Here is a 17,742-nt window from a genome sequence, read left to right on the forward strand (position 1 = left end):
CCATAGTGATACTCAGCAGTGAGGTATGTGGCACTTTTTCTAGGATAAATTCACAATGTAATTGACAGACCTTGTAGGAAGGCAGCCAAATATGAACCAGCATTAGAGGATAATGAGGAAAATGCCCAGCAGAACTATGCAATTGTTATTTAAACACATAAAATGTGCCATTGAAAACTTGTCCTTTTCATGATATAAAATGCAGAGGACATTCCTAAAGACAGAGCATTTTGTAAAAAAAGATTTTCCATTTTAATACCCAAACTGGAGTAAGTAAATTGGCAGAATGAATCCGGAATCAAGACACATTAGATGTACCAGGAATGAATTTATTTGGGGGACGGTTTCCATTTTTTATTAATTAGATATAATTTATAACTAGAAACTATAGTTGGAAAGCTTTTAGATAGTAAGAGAACATTTTGAAGAGTACATAATCATGACATACAATATCTTCAGTTTAAGTTATAAACTTTAATCATTTTTTATTGTAAAAAACAAAATAAAAACGACAGTGAGACCCTGACTCATGAAAAAAATGGAAAAACCCAGCCAGGCACCTGTAATCCCAGTGGCTTCTGGAGGCTGAGGCAGCAGGGTGCCTGCAGCCCGAGTCTGAGGTTGCAGTGAGCTACCACGCCCATTGCTCTCTGCTCAGGGGCATAGGGTGGGACCCTGTCTCAACAACAACAACAACAACAAAGTAAAGAAATAAAAAATAAGCAATGAAATAAATTTTTAAAAAACCCAAAGAATTTTAAAACACAACACTATCACTTGTAATTTTCACACTAACCTAAAATTATTTGTATATCCTGAGTTTTTAATATTTTTACATTTTTAAAATCATGGAACACATAGAAAGTAAAATAACTTTTAATTATTTTACCTCTCAGAATATCTAGGAAGAAAGCTGAAATATTTCTAAGTAAACAGCAGTAAAAATAGGCTTTTGGGCTTTTTATTTTTTGATAATTATTTTAAGGAGTCAAATGGGAAATGAAATCGGATAAGTGTGTTTCCTAAAATCCTGTCACATGCTCAACCATTATACTCATTAAGCTTAACCAGCACACACATTAAAGTTGCATGTGAGTGCCAGGGAATACATTCATCAGACTGTTTTGGCTAATATTTAACAGTATGTAGAACATCTTTTTCAAACAATGTACTTTTCAATTTTGGCATGTGTTAGTTTTGCATTTTTGGAGGTAACATAGTGTTGCCTTAACGACATAATTTTTAAATAAAGGATCATGTCTCCAAAGTATTCAATGAAGCATTAAAATAATGCTAAAATAATAATATAAATACAATTCAAGAAAAACCTCATAAATTATAAATGATATTTCAGCACAAATACAGATTATAATTCTGTGTGTGCTATGACAAGCCTATATCTGACTTTGCACAGTTGCCACAAAAAGAGAAAGAACTGGAAATATAATAACACATGTATGAAAATTGCATTTTTTTGAGTTATTCATTTATGTTAGTCTCCAGTACATTGGCTTTTATAACACGTTTCTCACTTATGTTTTGTGTCATTGTTAAAATTCAGTTATCTCTCACCAATTGAGATTTTTCTAAAGCAAATGCTAAACATTGACTTCTAATTGATGAGGAATGTGAACTTCAGGAAGGCAGGGGTTTTTAATCTTTTCATGTGCTACATTCCCAATACCATGAGCTTAGCAATTATTCACTATATATTTGTTAATAAATGAAAGGACTTTTCACTAAAAATATCATTAAAGGAAATTAAAATGACTAAGCCACCAAAGTTATGTTCCTTGTAGCAAAAATGTGTTACCTTATTGCCTTAAAGTTTGCAAATTAGCTGAAAATTAGTGAGATATTAAGGGAAATTAACAGGTGAAAGAATGAACTATTGGCAAAATTGTTTAATAAAATAATATTCTTAGGCCCTGCAAATATCAGTTACTATGATGCATGTAGCACAGCAATTTCATGTTATAGTAAGACAAATATGACAGAGGCATACTCAACAAGTTAGTCTATTTATCACTGGAAACTGACTGCAGAATTAGGGTAATTATTATTTCATAAGATGTGAGATAGGTTGGACAAGATAACATTGTGAACAAACTGACAGGCACAAGTAGCTGTGTGAGTAATAGAAGTGTCTTGCACTAAAAATAAAAGAAGTTGAGCCGTCAATGTGCCTCCTGTTCTTGCTTTCATTATTGAAAAGAAGCATGAATAATTCAAATATGATCAAGTTATGACCTCTAAATATACATGTCTGTAGCATGTGTTATATAAAGAAAGAGGCACAAGTATAACACTCTCCTTTCTACCCTAAAGTATCCTGGGTATTGAGGGAAAGGTACTCATGTGTTTTTGAAATGAGAAATGGATCGCTGATCATATTAGACAATCATTTCAAGGGGCTTTCTCAGGACATAGCTTACTACTAATAGTATCTAAAATAGACTAAATTTATTTCAGGAATAAAATATCATAAATTTTAATGTTAAAGTTAATAGGATTTCTTTAGATGACCTGAATTATGGCATAAACACTTGATTCTTGCTCAATTCTTGAATTTCTTTTCTTGGAGAAAGATATCAATGGTGCATTATTGGGAATATTTAAAAATAGCATCTAAAAATTGTAACTGATTATGAAAATATATCCAGCAGCTCTCATAAAGTCCTGTTTGCTTTACAGGCTATGCTCTGTTCCTTGTAAACCCACGCACTAATTGGTGACTTGCTGGGAAAAGAAAGACCTAGAACAACATTGCACGTGTCTCTGGCTCCCAAGTTATTGCCCTTGCCCTGGAATTTTTCACCATCTTGCCCTCCCCAGAAGATTGCCCAAACTGTGCATAAGTTAATCCTACCTTCTGAAAGCTGGGTTTATTTTCCAACTTTGCTCATCTGGGACAAGCTTCAACAACAGGCTACTTTCCCTTGGCTCATGCCCAGTGCCCTGGTAAGTGAGGCTCTGTCTGATTTCAGCTTTGCACTGTATGGGATAGAAATGCTTTGATTTAACACCACGTGGAGGATGTTCAATGCACTCTGAGATTGTGAACTTTCTGTTCAATGCACTCTGAGATTGTGCATTCCTGTTTTTCTTTGCCTTTCCTGTCTAGCTTTATTATTTTAGAAGATATTAATTATATTATCTTGTTCATACTAAATATAGTCAACCAGGAATTATTCACAGGAAAACACGGGCTGGATGCTATATCTGGTTACCAAGAATTTATTTTAATTATTGAAAACAGAAGAAATGAAGCAAAATCAATGTACCCCCAAGAATTAGTCAAAGGCTCTTAACCTTCTGTAGGAAATGATGAATAAGCCTTGGTCATGAATCCCTACTGATTTTATAGACGAATTTATTGAATTTAGCAAAGACTTTCTTAGAAAGGGCTCCTAATTCCAACATAAACCTTTGCTATGATAATCCCAATAATGGTCCATTTATTTGCAGTGTGTAAGTTATCTCTGATAGGATACACACTTGTGGATTGGTACTTGACCATCATGAAATTATCTCAGGTAATTTGAAGGGTTAGGCTGACAGGATGGTACAGATCAGTTAAGGGGATTCTAGAGTCAGGGCTGATATTTAGAAGGTTTACAATGGGACTACTAGGCCAATGGTTTATGGCTGTCATCCATTCTAACTGATTAAAGCCTATGCTGTGTTGTTAACACTGAGTATCCCATTTTCAATATTATTATTGCCTGTAATATATTCTTAAAGATTTGTAAGCCTTCAAATCATTTGATATGTTGCTCCAGATTAACAAAATGAGTCAAACCTACTGAATCACAGTGGATCGTATCTGTAGACTTGTTTCTGTCTCTGAATTTCAAAGCACATGAGGACACAGTACAAAATTGAGGTCCTAGAATTAGCGCCATCACAGGTCCAATGTGCAATATTTCATTATGACTAACTCCAAAGATTTGTTCATGGATAACTGGAACAGAAACAATTTCACAAAAGAATACTCTGTTTTTGATCGAAAGATGGCTTTCTAATACAGCTTTTTTAAACTTTCACGTCAGCCAAAAAATGTGAGTCTCATAATGATGGGGTAGGGGGGAAGGTCACCTTTTAAATGAATAAATATAGGTTTTTAATTATTTTGGTAGAGTTATCATTTAAGGTTATATAGCATGTGTAAACCTCAATCTAAAAAAATTCAGGTTTGTAAGAAATACAGTTTTATTTTTTCATTACTCAATCCAATTTCTATTTTAAGTTCTTATTTCACAAGGTGTGGCAAACAATTAATCATAGTCAATTTGGCAGGAACTTCATCCCAACTGAGGAGGCTTCCATAGTATCAAGGTATCAGTGGAAGGGGATGAAGCATTTGATTCTTGCTCTTCCTCTACCATGCTGGCTCCTCTGAAATTTCTAATATGCATCTTTCCTCAAAGTCAACCAGCCCCACAGATTGCTACTAGGTTGATTCTGGTCTACCAGAAAGGCCCCTTGAGGTCTGGTGGCTTTCTGCCTGCCACAGTGAGTTTTTAAGAACATAAAAATGGGTCTAGTGCGGTGGCTTGTGCCTATAATTCTAGTGCTCTGGGAGGCTGAGACCGAAGCTCAGGAGTTTAGAGACCAGCCTGAGCAAGAGTGAGACCATATCTCCACTAAGGAATTAGTGGGCTTTGTGGCAGGCACCTGTACTCCCAGCTACTCAAGAGGCTGAGGCAGGAGGACTCCTGGACCCTTGAGTCCTAGAGTTGAAGTTGCCGTGAACTAGGCTGGTGCCATGGCACATGAGTGTGGGCAAGAAACAGAGTGTGACTCTGTCTAATTAAAAAAAAAAAAAAATGAAAGAAATAAAAAGAAAGAGAAAGAAAGAAAAACATAAAAAGTTATAAAATAGTTGGTAGTCAATTTGCTATGGATTTAAAACAATTTCATTAGCAGCTAAAATGCAATAATATTGTGTATAGTATAACTGCTATGGTAACTGGAAAAAACAATGCAAACATCTGCAGTGCTATTATGGGGAGTATTACTAGGACTAAAGCACAGATAAATTCCATTGGCAGTTAAATCCTGCAATATTACTTCTGACGATTTCCCTGGAAAAACTGTAAAACACTAAGAATTTTTATCACCAGGAAAGATAATAATTCAAGCCTATGGTTGCATTTCATAGACAAGAATCTCTATTTTGGGGTTTCTGAAATAGTGACTAGAAAAGCTGCTTTATTGAAAATAATTTCTGTCATTTTCAAAACAGTCAGGGCAGACAAGATTTAAAGTTTATTTATTTATTTTTGAGACAGAGTCTCAGACTGTCACCCTGGGTTGAGTGCTCTGGCATCATAGCTCATAGCAACTTCAAAGTCTTGGATGCAAGTATACTCTTGCCTCGGATTTTCTATTTTCAGTAGAGACAGGGTCTCGCTTTTGCTCAGGCGGTTCTCAAACTTATGAGCTCAAGCAGTCCACCTGCCTTGGCCTCCCAGAGTGCTAGGATTTCAGGCATGAGTCACAGCGCACAGAAGATTCAAAGTTTTTGAATGGTGTTTTTCACTTCTTTGCATTCTATCTTTAGTTTAGTTTAAGTTTGATGATATTTATTTTTATTTTTTGCTGTTTTGGCCAAGGCTGGGCTTGAACCCACCACCTCTGGTATATGGGGCTGGCGCCCTATAAGTTTGATGATATTTAAATGCAAAATTGAAATTACTTTAAATGTTGAGTCCTTTCTTGAGTAAAGCATCAACAACTTGGGTCAAATGGATAGGACAATTAAATTGCATCCGCAGATATATTCCATGGCAGATTAAGCTTGGAATAGGAGACGATAAATTAAGACCTGAGTGAACAGGGGATTAGAGAGGGGGTGAAATACAGTGGGCAATCCTAGAAGAAGGAGGACCAGTAGGGCATACGTGTTTATAGGTAAGAGAAATGGAGGATCTTAAGAAAAAAGTAACTTACAGCATGCCAAAAGATCCCAGCGAATATACGGCATGAGTAGTAGTCATGAAGACTGAGAGTAAGTAAATTTTTAGTAATTATTATAAAATCCTGGGTCTACCTAAATTATTGGTACCAACTGAGTTAAATGTACTGTTTCAGTCTTTAGTCCTTGAGGTAGTGATGTTTGGTACTAAACAATGAAATACAATATTGCCCAAGTATTCTTGAAGGTCTGTTTAGTTTTTTCCTTGCTTGTTTATGTTTGCTACCAAAGACAATAGCATATCCTATCAGTTACCCTTTTGTTGCAGGAAGACGAGGCCCAAAGGAGAGAAAGAACACCCAGACACCATTTTTATAAGAGGAAGGGCTATATCCACCAGCCGGGAGCTTAGGGCATAGAATTCCAAATGGCTGCGCTCACTCCCCAAAGTCTTTCCCTTTTTATTGACTGTCAAAAAGTTCCAACCCATAGGTACGCTTCTCATTGGCCAGTTTGAATCAAGTGGGAGATGCTATTCTAGCCTACTCATGATTACGGATTTCACAGAAGTGGAAATTTCCAAGTTCTAGGAAGTTAAGTTTATAAATTCCCAAGAGCTGAGTCACCATGGAGGACCCTGCAGGTGTATCCTTGTGGTCTCCTTGAGAAGACTTGTAATCCTAGACCTCACCCTTCTTGGGTATCCTGTCACTTTGACTATTTACTATGTGCATAAAGTATGGGCATAAACTATGTGTTTATGAATAAAGTCCATATGCACATATCTTCCATCTTCTTACCATTCCAGAAAAGTAGACAGGATTGTTTTACAGATTTAAAAGCTGGAACTCAGAGAGTTTGCATAATTTAAGATGCTGACCATCTGTTTCTGAAAATCTTTCAGAACAGAAATTGTAGCTTTTATGTACTGTTAATAGTATTTAATAAAATCAATACACAATTCAATAGTTATTGGCTAAGCAGACCAAAAGATCTTAAAATATTCTATATTTAAGGTTCTTCAATACATTGTTAGTAGACAGCTTATTTAAAAACTTATAGGGCGAAGAAGTACCTACTTTGTGGGGCCTTCAGGAGACAGCTTATGAACTTGAGTTCAGCAGCAGAACATTAGCAATGTCTGCTCTTAATTCCTCACTTATTCAGTAAACAATTCTAACCCTGTTGTTTTCTTACCTATCTTGGTGTCTAGAATGAAAAAGAAGAGTTTATATCAAAGACATCTAAGAGTTTATAAAGAGAAGAGCTGCCTATAAGAAAATATCAGTCTCTTGAAATTTTCTACAACTTGAAGTAGAGATACTACTCCTTAATTAATTAATTAATTAGTTTATTTATCAGAGCTCTCTAACCCTGGCTGGAGTATGGTGGTGTCATCATAGCTCATAACAACCTCAAACTCCTGGACTCAAGTGATTTTCCTGACTCTCAGCTTTCTGAGTAGCTGGGACTACAAGTGTGTGCCACTGTGCCTAGCTACTTTCTCTCTCTCTCTTTTTTTTTTTTGCTGAGACAGGTTTTGCTCAGGCTGGTTTTGAAGTCTGGGCCACAAGCAATCCTGCCTTGGCCTCCAAAAGTGTTAGGATTACAGGCAATATCCACTGTATTCTGCCTTTTTTTTTTAAAGACAGTCATTGCTAAAACTCATTGCTTTTAAGATAATTTCTTTACAATAAAGTCTCTTTCTCTCTTCTTGAATAAGAGTATTAAAAGAAACCAGGTGACCACATGAGAAAGGCTGAAAAGTTATGAAGAACCGATAATAACCAGTGTGCAAAAATCTCCTGATCATTATGTGGGTTGTTTGTCAAGGACAACTCGGATGAAAATAATTTATGATGATTTCTATAAATTAGCCATTAAAAAACCCCACATGAGCCAGGTGTGGGTGGCTCACACCTGTAATCCTAGCACTCTGGGAGGCCCAGGCAGGTGGAATGCTTGAGCTCAGGAGTTTGAGACCAACCAGCCTGAGCAAAAGTGATACCCCATCTCTAAAAATAGACAAGCAGCTGTGGCAAGCACCTGTAAATCCCAGCTACTTGGGAGGCTGAGGCAAGAGGATCACTTGAGGCCAAGAGTTTGAGATTGCTGTGAGCTGTGATGCCAGAGCACTCTTCCAAGGGTGACAGAGTGAGACTGTCTCAAAAAACACCCTCAAACCCCAAAATAAAACCAACCCACACATTTAATGCCTATTAATGACACAAAATATATTACATATGAGATTATAATGGCTGCAGGTTGTAGTGACTGAGTAAATCAAGCAGAAAGGACATCAGAGAACTCTTAAGATGTATACAAAATAAGAATTAATATAATTATATTTACTTCAATATTTTAGAATTAAGATTGTAGCAAAATAAGAGACAACTATGCCCTCTTCTGTAAAATGTACACTGTGTTTTTGTGGTATCATTAAATCACTTTATTCACTAAAGGTGGAAAGAGATACTGAATTCAAGCTTTCCATCTGTCTCCCCATCTCTGCTGATTGTTCAATATCTGTCTCTCCCCTTTTCTTATGCACTTAATGTCTATAGATGTGGACATTCTTCCTCACCACTGCTCTCCCTTCCGGTTCCTCAAAGAATCCTTCCCCACCCCCAACACCTTTCAAATTTCTTTGTCCATTCGCCCAGAATGACTAGTAATTGTTTCCAGGGCACATCCTGCTTGTTTTCTGTTCATATGTTAACTTCCCCTTTTCCAGAAAGAGTCCATTGCTGTTAGGGTGATCCTTCTCAGTTTCTTTCCCACTTTACTCTGCTTATTTCTTAAATGTTAGTATTCCTAGTTGGGTTTGGTGGCCCAGGCCTGTAATCCTAGCATTTTCGTAGGCTGACAGTGACAAGATCGCCTGAGGCTTCCGTCTCCAAACAAAACCCAAAAATTTAGCGAGGGGGTTCTCTCCACAGTCCCAGTTACTTGGGAGGCTGAGGCAGAAGGATCACTTCAGCCCAGGAGTTTGAGGTTGCTGTGAGCTATGATGATGCCACACTGCACTCCTGCCTAGGAAAAACAAGACAGTCTCAAAACAAACAAAAAACCCCAACAAACCAGAAAAATTCCTTCCATTTCATTTTTGTCTTCTTCTCTACACCAGAAGTCTGTGACCCACCTAACATAAAGCAAATTTGTTTTCACAGGACACTTTCTACCCTTTGGCAAAGTGTCTACAACTTTCATATATTCGAAAGGGTCCTTAGCTTTTATAAAAACAAGGTTAAGCATCCCCACCCTCACATTCTTTGTTACTTTATCCTCTTTTTTGCCTTTAGTCACTCTTTGTATATACTAGCCACTCCCAAATCCATCCACAGTTCTTACCAGAAGCATTAGAGACCAAAAACGAAGAGAGACTAAGATTCAAAGGAATGTTGAACAATCAGAACAAGAAGAAATTGCGCTGTAAACAGTTTGTGTGCAGCTCAGCTTAGTGAATCCCCGTGAGGACCAACTGACTGAATGTTGGACGGGATGAAGAGCCAGGGGAAAGGGCCTGGTAGGGTCATTACTTCAGTTTGTCAGGCGAAATTCCCAGGAATAGGATGAAAAAAAGTCCATGTGAGCAAAAACCCTACTTGCTAGTTTCAGACCCAGGTCCTAAGTGGAAACGAGAGAACAGGAGAGAAAACCACAGCAGCCACCCTGCCCACAGATGCAGCAAAACCAGCTTCCACCTGGGCTACTACCGTCAAGAGCCAGAAACCCCGCCCAGCACACCGCCGCGCCTTTGACGAACAACCACCTTACGCAATGACCCTACAGTTCACTATAAACACTCCTTACTCCTCCCGCCTATCGTTTCCCTCTCCAAGCCAATCAGAGGAATGGGCGGGATAGTCCTTAGTGGATTCCCATTTTTTTAAAAAGAAGGGTAGACCTTGCACCGTGTTCCGGCTGAGGAAAAACACCTACGGAGCTGGGAGGGCGGAGCCCCTGGGATGAGCACGTAAGTCTACCAATGAAGAGCCACGGTCGCGCTAAGGCCCGGCCGCCGAGGTGGGCGGGGCACGAGAGAGGCCTGGCCAATGGCGGCCGGGCGGGACGGAGGTTGAGCCGCCGTGGGTAGGGTTAGTGTGAGAGGTGCGGCGGGGGAGGTAATGATGATGGTGGCGGAGGAGGAAAGCGGGGGAGGGGGTGCCGGGGACTGAGCCGCGGCTCTGGCAGGGTTTGGTAGGGTGGGGGACGGTCGCGGGGCGATCTGTCAGGGAGGGGGCGGGCGTGAGGAGCTCCGTCCGCCTGAGGGGCTGCAGATTCCGGCTCCCGCGAGCGCTGTGGCTGGCTTGGCTGTTCCATGTGGCTCCGGCGGGGATGGAGGACTCGGTGGCGGCGGCGGCGGCTGCTGCTGCGGCGGCGACGGAGGAGCGGCTCTGAGGAGGGAACAGGGCTAGACTCAGCCCGACAGCGGGATTAGAGGTGTGAGGAAGGGGCGGGAGTGGACGAGCGGCTGGGCCGGGGCTTTGAGATTGGGCTGGGGGGTCTTCTGGCATCGCCCGGGTGACAGGGACAGCGGACAAGCCACCGCCTGCCTCCGCTGGGGGGCAGGGGTCTGGGCTCAGTGCGTGAGGAGACGAGGCTTTAGCGGACTGTTCCCCTGAGGATGGGGGAGGGAGGCACCGCACCCCGCACAGTCCACTTGCCGGGCTGGTCATTGCTTGACGCCCAGGCAGGAGTTTCCATTTCCCTCTGGTTGGCAGCGAAGGCGAAGGGAAGCCCAAGTGGCCTGGAGCTGGGACATAGCTAGCTCTCTGGCTTGAGGTTTCCCTCCACTCCTTGTTCACCATCCATTTCCCCCTGCAAGTGAACAACAGCATTCCTTCCCGCTCCCTAATTTGTTCTATGCACATATTCTGGGATTTGAGGCTATTAATTGTTGGCTGAAAAACAAAGTTTATTTAAAAATACTCCACTCCTCACTCTGGCGGTGGACAGTAAACAGCATCCCTAGACTTTCCCGCTCTTCTTGCCCTTCTGTGATGCTAGGAGGGAGAGGTAGAGCCCAGACTTAGCATCTCTCTTGAATGTTGTTGATGCTGATTATCTGATGTGTTGCTCCACATCTTTGGTGTGAATTGTAATTTCTTCTTTGGTGTCTTGGATCCTTAATACTACTGGTTTTTGAGGTTGATGTTTTGCTTCATTGTTTGAAACATGCAGAGAACTGGGTGGTCTGTTGCAGTGTTATTTAACGAGTGATTAGTCACTTCTCATGCTTCTCTCCTCATATTCTTTCTTGTTCTGTCTTTGTTTTGCTTTTCAGTCCTCCAGAACACGCATCATATAGCCCCTGAGGTGGCATGGTGATGTCTCCATGAGGGAACCTCCTCTCACTCATCCTGTCATGTATATCATACTGTTTTTGACTGAGCCATTCATCTAAGATGGGATTTACCCTGTGAAACAGGGAGAAGACTTACAGACCCCAAACATCATTTCAAGTTATAGTGGAGTTTTTAGAAGTACAAACATACATACAAAGCTCCTTTGCTTTGGACCCTCTGCATTATTAAAGCTGCTGTATTGCTAACCCAGAACTGCTCCAGTGTATTGACTGATCATCATGGCTTCAGTTTGGAAGAGACTTCAGCGTGTGGGAAAACATGCATCCAAGTTCCAGTTTGTGGCCTCCTACCAGGAGCTGATGGTTGAGTGTACAAAGAAATGGTAAGATGTGCCTGGGGTTAGAGTTTCCTGTGCTATGGCCTAAACTCATTGTGGCCTGAACTCTTGAGTCTTCTGGTAGCAGATTTATTTACCTTTCTGTAGTCCAGAAAGGATGGACTGGGCAGGGTGCACACTACTCTTACGAATTCTGTGGTGTGTTCTGTTGCTGCTGGTACGGTCCTTGTGGATTTTAATTACTGTACTTCATTATGGCTTAGAGGCCTGAAACTGTGAGAGGACACTGGTAGATGTGGTCTTGAAGTTATTCATCATTAGTGTTAGAATAACTTGGATTTTTATAATTTTAAGGAGACAAAAAATAGCTACTGAAATAATTAAACACATATGCATATGTTTTAATATAACATATTTTTAGAGTTTTAATATAGAAGTCTGTATTCTTGTAGGGTGGTGATAATCTATTCTTTCTTTTTTTTTCTTCTCATTATTCTTTGCTTAAGTTAAAGGATTTTTCATTATTTTGTTAATGGGATACTAGTCCACACAACCTTAGAAATTCTTTTGTTAAATGGTTAGGCAACTGTATTTTATTTTAATTGCCTAATGGGATACATTTCTTGGCTGGATTTAAGGAAGTAATTAGTAGTGCTGGTCTGTGATTTGCTTCTTTCCACTTGAGCAAAGTAAATTTAGGGCTTTCTTTTCACTCCCCTGAATGGTAAGTAACAAAAATTCTTAGTGAGAGAAAAAAAGGTAATCTTAAGCAAATGGTCCTTTAGGACCATTAGGTTTTGATTTAGTGCAGTGATTAAGCAGTATTACTACAAAATAAGTCTATTTCTTTGTCCACAAGGAATGTGATCTCATGTCTGTAATAACTTCTTTTTTTAATATCCTTTTGATTAGATGAAAAAAATAGCTTACTCTATTCTAGAACTCTTATAGCATATTTGAATTTTATTTGGAAACTAGTATCTGAATGCTTTTCTCTTGAACTTATTAGGAAAGTTATTTTAAAATCAATTCAAGAAATTCATGCACCGATTACCTATTTATACTGTGGATTTAGAGTTGAATATGGCATAATCCTCACCCTCAAGAAGTTTACAGTCCACTGTGAGGATCGTCATGTAAATAAATACACTGTGATAGTTGCAGTAATATAAATACATATGATTTAGGGATTTTAATCTGTCTCCATCCAGTTGGTTATCTTTAGGGACAGATTATTTAACTTCTCTCTGATTTAGTGTTCATATCCACGAAGGTTGTAATGTACTACTTCATAGGAGAGGTAATTGTGAAGACTAAATGAGTTGTAACAGTGTCAGGGACATAGTGAGTGCCCAATAAACGCCATCATGTACAGAGTTGGCAGAGGGGAAAATAACTCTTTAAGGGTAGGAGGTGGGGTCTTGGGTTGACTTCTTGGGATCTGAGCTGGGTTTTGAAAGATTAATGGTAGTGTCTTGGAAGCCAAGAGGAAGAAGTGAAGGACTTTCTATACTGAAGCAACAACCATGGGAAAGCATGGGGGCATTAAATAATGTGAAGTGTTCTGGAAATTCAAGCAGTGTAGTTTGATATTGTTGAGGCTTAAAGTGTAGAATGGAAGGATGCAGTAGCATATAAAGTTTGGGAGTCAGGCAGGACTCAAAGCATGGAAAGTTATGTGCTATTGTAAATGGTTGGGGCTTTGTTTTGTGAATGATAGGGACATAGTGAAAGGTTTTGAGCAGAAGAGACATTAAATTGCTATTGGAAAATTACCAAGACAGCAGTAGAGTGAGGATTATAGCTAATGTAAAGGGTGACTGGAAGCAGCAATTTTAGGGTAGCTGTTGCAGTAAACATGGGGAGAAAACAGGCATGGACTAGGCAGAGGCAAAGGGAAGAACACTTAGGACACAAAGTAGATAGATAGGACTTGGTGATCATTTTAATTGGAGGTCTGAGAAGGATGGGGATGAGGGAGAAGAAAAGGTCTAGATTGACATCCAAGTTTCTGACTTGGAAGACTGGGTGTACTATTTAACCAAGATAGGGAATACATGTGGAAGGTTCTGATTATAAGTATTACTTAACTTGTCAGTATATGGGGAACATCAACTTTAAGATGGTTAAATTTGAATCTTTTTCCTTAAGGGAAATAGAACATAGCAGGTGATTCATCAGTTAGAAAGTCAAAATTTGCAACATCCATGGAATTTTTTACCCCTTGAGCTTTTTAACAGTTTAAATTATTAAGTTTTAAATAGTAATTTAAGTTATTGCTAATGTATCTCAAGTTGAATGCAACAGTGAGAATTTAACTGATTACAGTTGAATAGATGCCTTTGTTACTTGTAGAGATGGCCATTGTGGTACCCCTATCAAATTAGATCTTATGAGAGGATCTGAACTTAACACTAGAAGCATTTGGATGTTCTAGAATTTTTAGACACAGATTTAAATACTGTATTTTGAATTTTTTCTTGCACTCATTTAAAAATATACTTTAAAGCTAACAAGGTGATAGTACCCAAAGAATAATGTATCTGTTCAATGTACTGGAATTTCTTATAAGTGGGTCTTTAAATAGAGCTTTAAAATATTTTCATTATATAAAATTTTGTTGTAATTACTTTTACTTAATAGTCCTTTTGCTTAGAATCCTTGGATATAGATTAGGCCCAATTTACATTTATATCCTATAATTTTCTTTTCTCTTTTTTGTATGTTTTTCCCCATTCCTCATTTTTATCCTGTGAGACATTTTAAATTAGTGGATGTTTGTGTGATAAATTAGAATCTATTTAAAGGACATAAGAGTCAAAACAGACTTGAGCACTTAGAACATTTTTTACCTTTTACTTTACATTTTAGGTATTATTTTGAGAGTATGGAAGAATAAAAGAGGAAGGAAATCTAGAGATGCTGATTGAATAAAAGGAAAGAGGCATTAGTAATAGCTTGGAAGATAAATTGCTTGCAAGTATTGATAAGATAAGAAAATAAATTTGTTATAGATTAGAGAAAAAGGAATAAACTATAAAAAGAAAGAATGGAATACAAATTGTATTCCATTGGGATACAATTCCCAATAGCACCAATTCCATTGGGATTACCGTTAGGGGTAACCTGTGTATATAGGTGCTATTGCCTTTTACAACCTTGCTACTTAGTGTTTTCTGAGAACCAAGAGCATTTGCAATGCCTAGGTAATGTGAGAACTGTTGCTATAGACCTACTGAGTCAGAATCTGCATTTTGACAAGACTACAGTATGCATATTTAAGGTTAAGCAGTTTTTTTAAGATAGTACTTTCATCTGAGGGAAGAACAATGTATCATGAGGTCCTATTCCTCTTCATTGTACCTTGATTGTTACATACAGGCTCTGTAGCAAATTTGGAGATGGTAAGGATTTATACCCCCAATCTTATTGTTGTCCTTGAGGCATTTAATTATTAATCTTTGTTTAACTTATGTGGGTGTTCGCAAGCAGTAAGACAGGCCTCTAGAGATGAGTTTGAAAGGAAGTTCTTTCACTGCTGTTCTTTTATCACCTCCAGGCTTTTGATTTCTTAGAGCAATCTTTAAAAATTTTCAAAGGCTGTACAGGTATTTTCAAAGGCTGTACAGGTATTTAAGGTAACGGTTTAAAAGTTGGCAAGTTGTGGTTACCATGATAATTTAACTAGGTTGCAGAATTAAATTCTGGTAAGAGTTCTGTAATATATGATATGAACCATTGTGTATGAGCATGTATTTTGCAAGTATGTGTCTCCATTATCTACATATATGAACATATTTTATCTACATGTTTATATTTCTTCCATCTAATTCTTAGTTATGGTAGGAGGACTAAAAGTATTCAAAGTTCTATAAACGTTTCCCAAAAAGTCATATAATTATTTGTTTCTGATTTTTCTATGTCATCTAAGAATTCCTTCTTGTCTTAAAAATCTGGTTTTAATTATAATTTATATTTTAAGTAGCTGATAACAATTACATGGTTCAAAACTCTAGGGTTACAAAAAGGTGTGTGTATAAATATCCCTGAAAGTAACTGCTCATTTCATTATTCTGTACCTCTTTGTAAATCTTTTGACTTAAGGATTTAAAAAATAAAAAAAGACCTTTGCCTTTTTGCCTACTTGCCCTGGCAATGGAGGCCCATTCCCTGTCTATAGGGAATGTATTCTGGTTTGTAAACTTTCTTATTTTTAAGCCTGTCTTTCTCTTCCTCAATAAAGTTTGTTTCATGCTTGCCTTAAAAAAAAAAGAAAAAGAAAAGTTAAAAAAAGTAGCTCTTCACAGTGTTTAAGTTTGTGACAGTGACCCTATTAGATAAAATGTAAACTTCTTCTGATGTTCCAGGCTTTCTGTAACTGATCTCAGTTTAATTTTCCATTTGGACATTAGAAGGCTATGTGCACTTTAATTGTTAACTCGAATTTATAAAAGCCAAATAACATTGAAAAGTATTCATTTCAGATTCAATTCTTTGCATGACTTAAGCAACCATTTCTCTGTTGACCAGCTAAGGGAATGATATAGAGGTACTTGAGCCTTGTTATAAAGAACCTTTTGAAATAAATTTAAAGAAAAAAGAATTAAATGGAAACAATCTTGGTGTGTTTTGTGGAATGTGGACTGTCATGAGTAAAAGTGGGAGTATGTATATTAGGAGGCTATTGTAATAGTCTAAGCGGCAGAGTAGGAGATGGTGAGAAATGGTCAGATACATGTAGGTAACACACACACATATACCTTCATACACATTGACCCACACACATTCTCACTTCTATTGAGGTATAATTTACACTTTTACATACAGTAAAATGCATCCATTTTAAGAGAACAGTTCAATGAATTTTGACCAATGTATGTTTTTGAAGGTATAGTTGATAGGACTTACTGTTGAATTAGAGGCAATCTAAATTCTAAACTAAGAGATGCATCAGTAGTGACAGGTTTTTGGCCTGAGCAACAAGGTGAATGTAATATTAATTGCAGGGATGGGGGACTACTTGGGGAGGAACAGGTTTGCTGTGAATGAGAAACAAGTTCTGTTTTGACTTGGTGCCCATAGCTGGTTTAGGGCACCAGCCACATACACCGAGGCTGGCGGATTCGAACCTGGCCCGGTAGTAACAACAAAATAGCTGGGCGTTGTGGCAGGCACCTGCAGTCCCAACTACCTGAAGGCTGAGGCAAGAGAATCACTTAAGCCCAAGAGTGTGAGGTGCTGTGAGTTGTGACGCCAGGGCACTCTACCAAGTGTGACATAGTGAAACTCTGTCTCAAAAAAAAAAAACTTTGGAGACAGAGTCTTAAGCTGTCGCCCTGGGTAGAGTGCTGTGGAGTTATACCTCACAGCAACCTCCAACTTGGGCTTAAGCAATCCTCTTGCCTCAGTTTTTCTATTTTTAGTAGAGATGGCGGTCTTGCTTTTTTGCTCAGGCAGGTTTCAAACTTGTGAGCTCAAGCAATCCACCTGTCTCGGCCTCCCAGAATGCAAGAATTTTGCTTTTTTTTTTGAGACTGATCTCACTCTGTTGCCCCAGGCTAGAGTGCCATAGCTTCAGCCTAGCTCACAGCAGCCTCAAACTCCTGGGTTCAAATGATCCTTCTGCTTCGGTTTCCTGTATAGCTAGGACTACAGGCTCCATCACAATGCCTATTAATTTTTCTTGTTTTAGTAGAGACTGGTTCTCTTGCTCAGACTGGTTTCAAACTCCTGAGTTCAAGGGATATTCACGCCTTGGTCTCCCAGAGTACTAGGATAACAGGCATTAGCCACCTGGCCAGCCTGCTTTTTTTTTTTTTAAAGTTTGGGACATTCAGATGGAGATCTTAATTAAGCAGTAATTGTAAGAGTCTCAAACTTAGGAGAGAAGAGGCTTGAGTCTCTATTTAGAATAGACTATACAATATAGGCTATAGTAGCCCCGTGTTTAGAAATGCTACCTATATGCTAAGATAGAGAAGAGGACTGTGAGGGCTGAGCCTTCAGACACTTCAGCATAGGGAGGTGAGGAAGAAGAGGAGGAGCCAACAAAGGAGACCGAAAGCAACCAATAATGAGGAAGGAGGAAAGTTAGGGTAGTGTGTTTTCCAAGACACAAAGTGCAAAAAATGTCAAGAAGGAGCGTTTGGCTGTATCAAATATTGAGAGGTTGAGCA

General features: G+C 38.7%; 1 protein-coding gene across 4 annotated transcripts in view; it reads left to right on the top strand.

Annotated features, from left to right (window-relative positions):
* Window positions 1–10,020: 10,020 nt before the first annotated feature.
* Window positions 10,021–17,742, top strand: part of EHBP1 (EH domain binding protein 1) — a 412,692-nt gene continuing 404,970 nt past the window's right edge. For 2 of the 4 annotated variants that reach the window (XM_053587096.1, XM_053587100.1), the window contains exons 1-2: window positions 10,021–10,363; window positions 11,208–11,611. In XM_053587096.1, the coding sequence (XP_053443071.1) occupies window positions 11,508–11,611 (104 nt within the window). In that variant the 5' untranslated portion in view covers window positions 10,021–10,363; window positions 11,208–11,507. The remainder of the gene's footprint in view (window positions 10,364–11,207; window positions 11,612–17,742) is intronic. The other 2 variants (XM_053587098.1, XM_053587097.1) reach the window with 1 other exon arrangement.

Source organism: Nycticebus coucang, chromosome 4 (genome assembly GCF_027406575.1).
Source record: "Nycticebus coucang isolate mNycCou1 chromosome 4, mNycCou1.pri, whole genome shotgun sequence".
Classification (NCBI taxonomy): domain Eukaryota; kingdom Metazoa; phylum Chordata; class Mammalia; order Primates; family Lorisidae; genus Nycticebus; species Nycticebus coucang.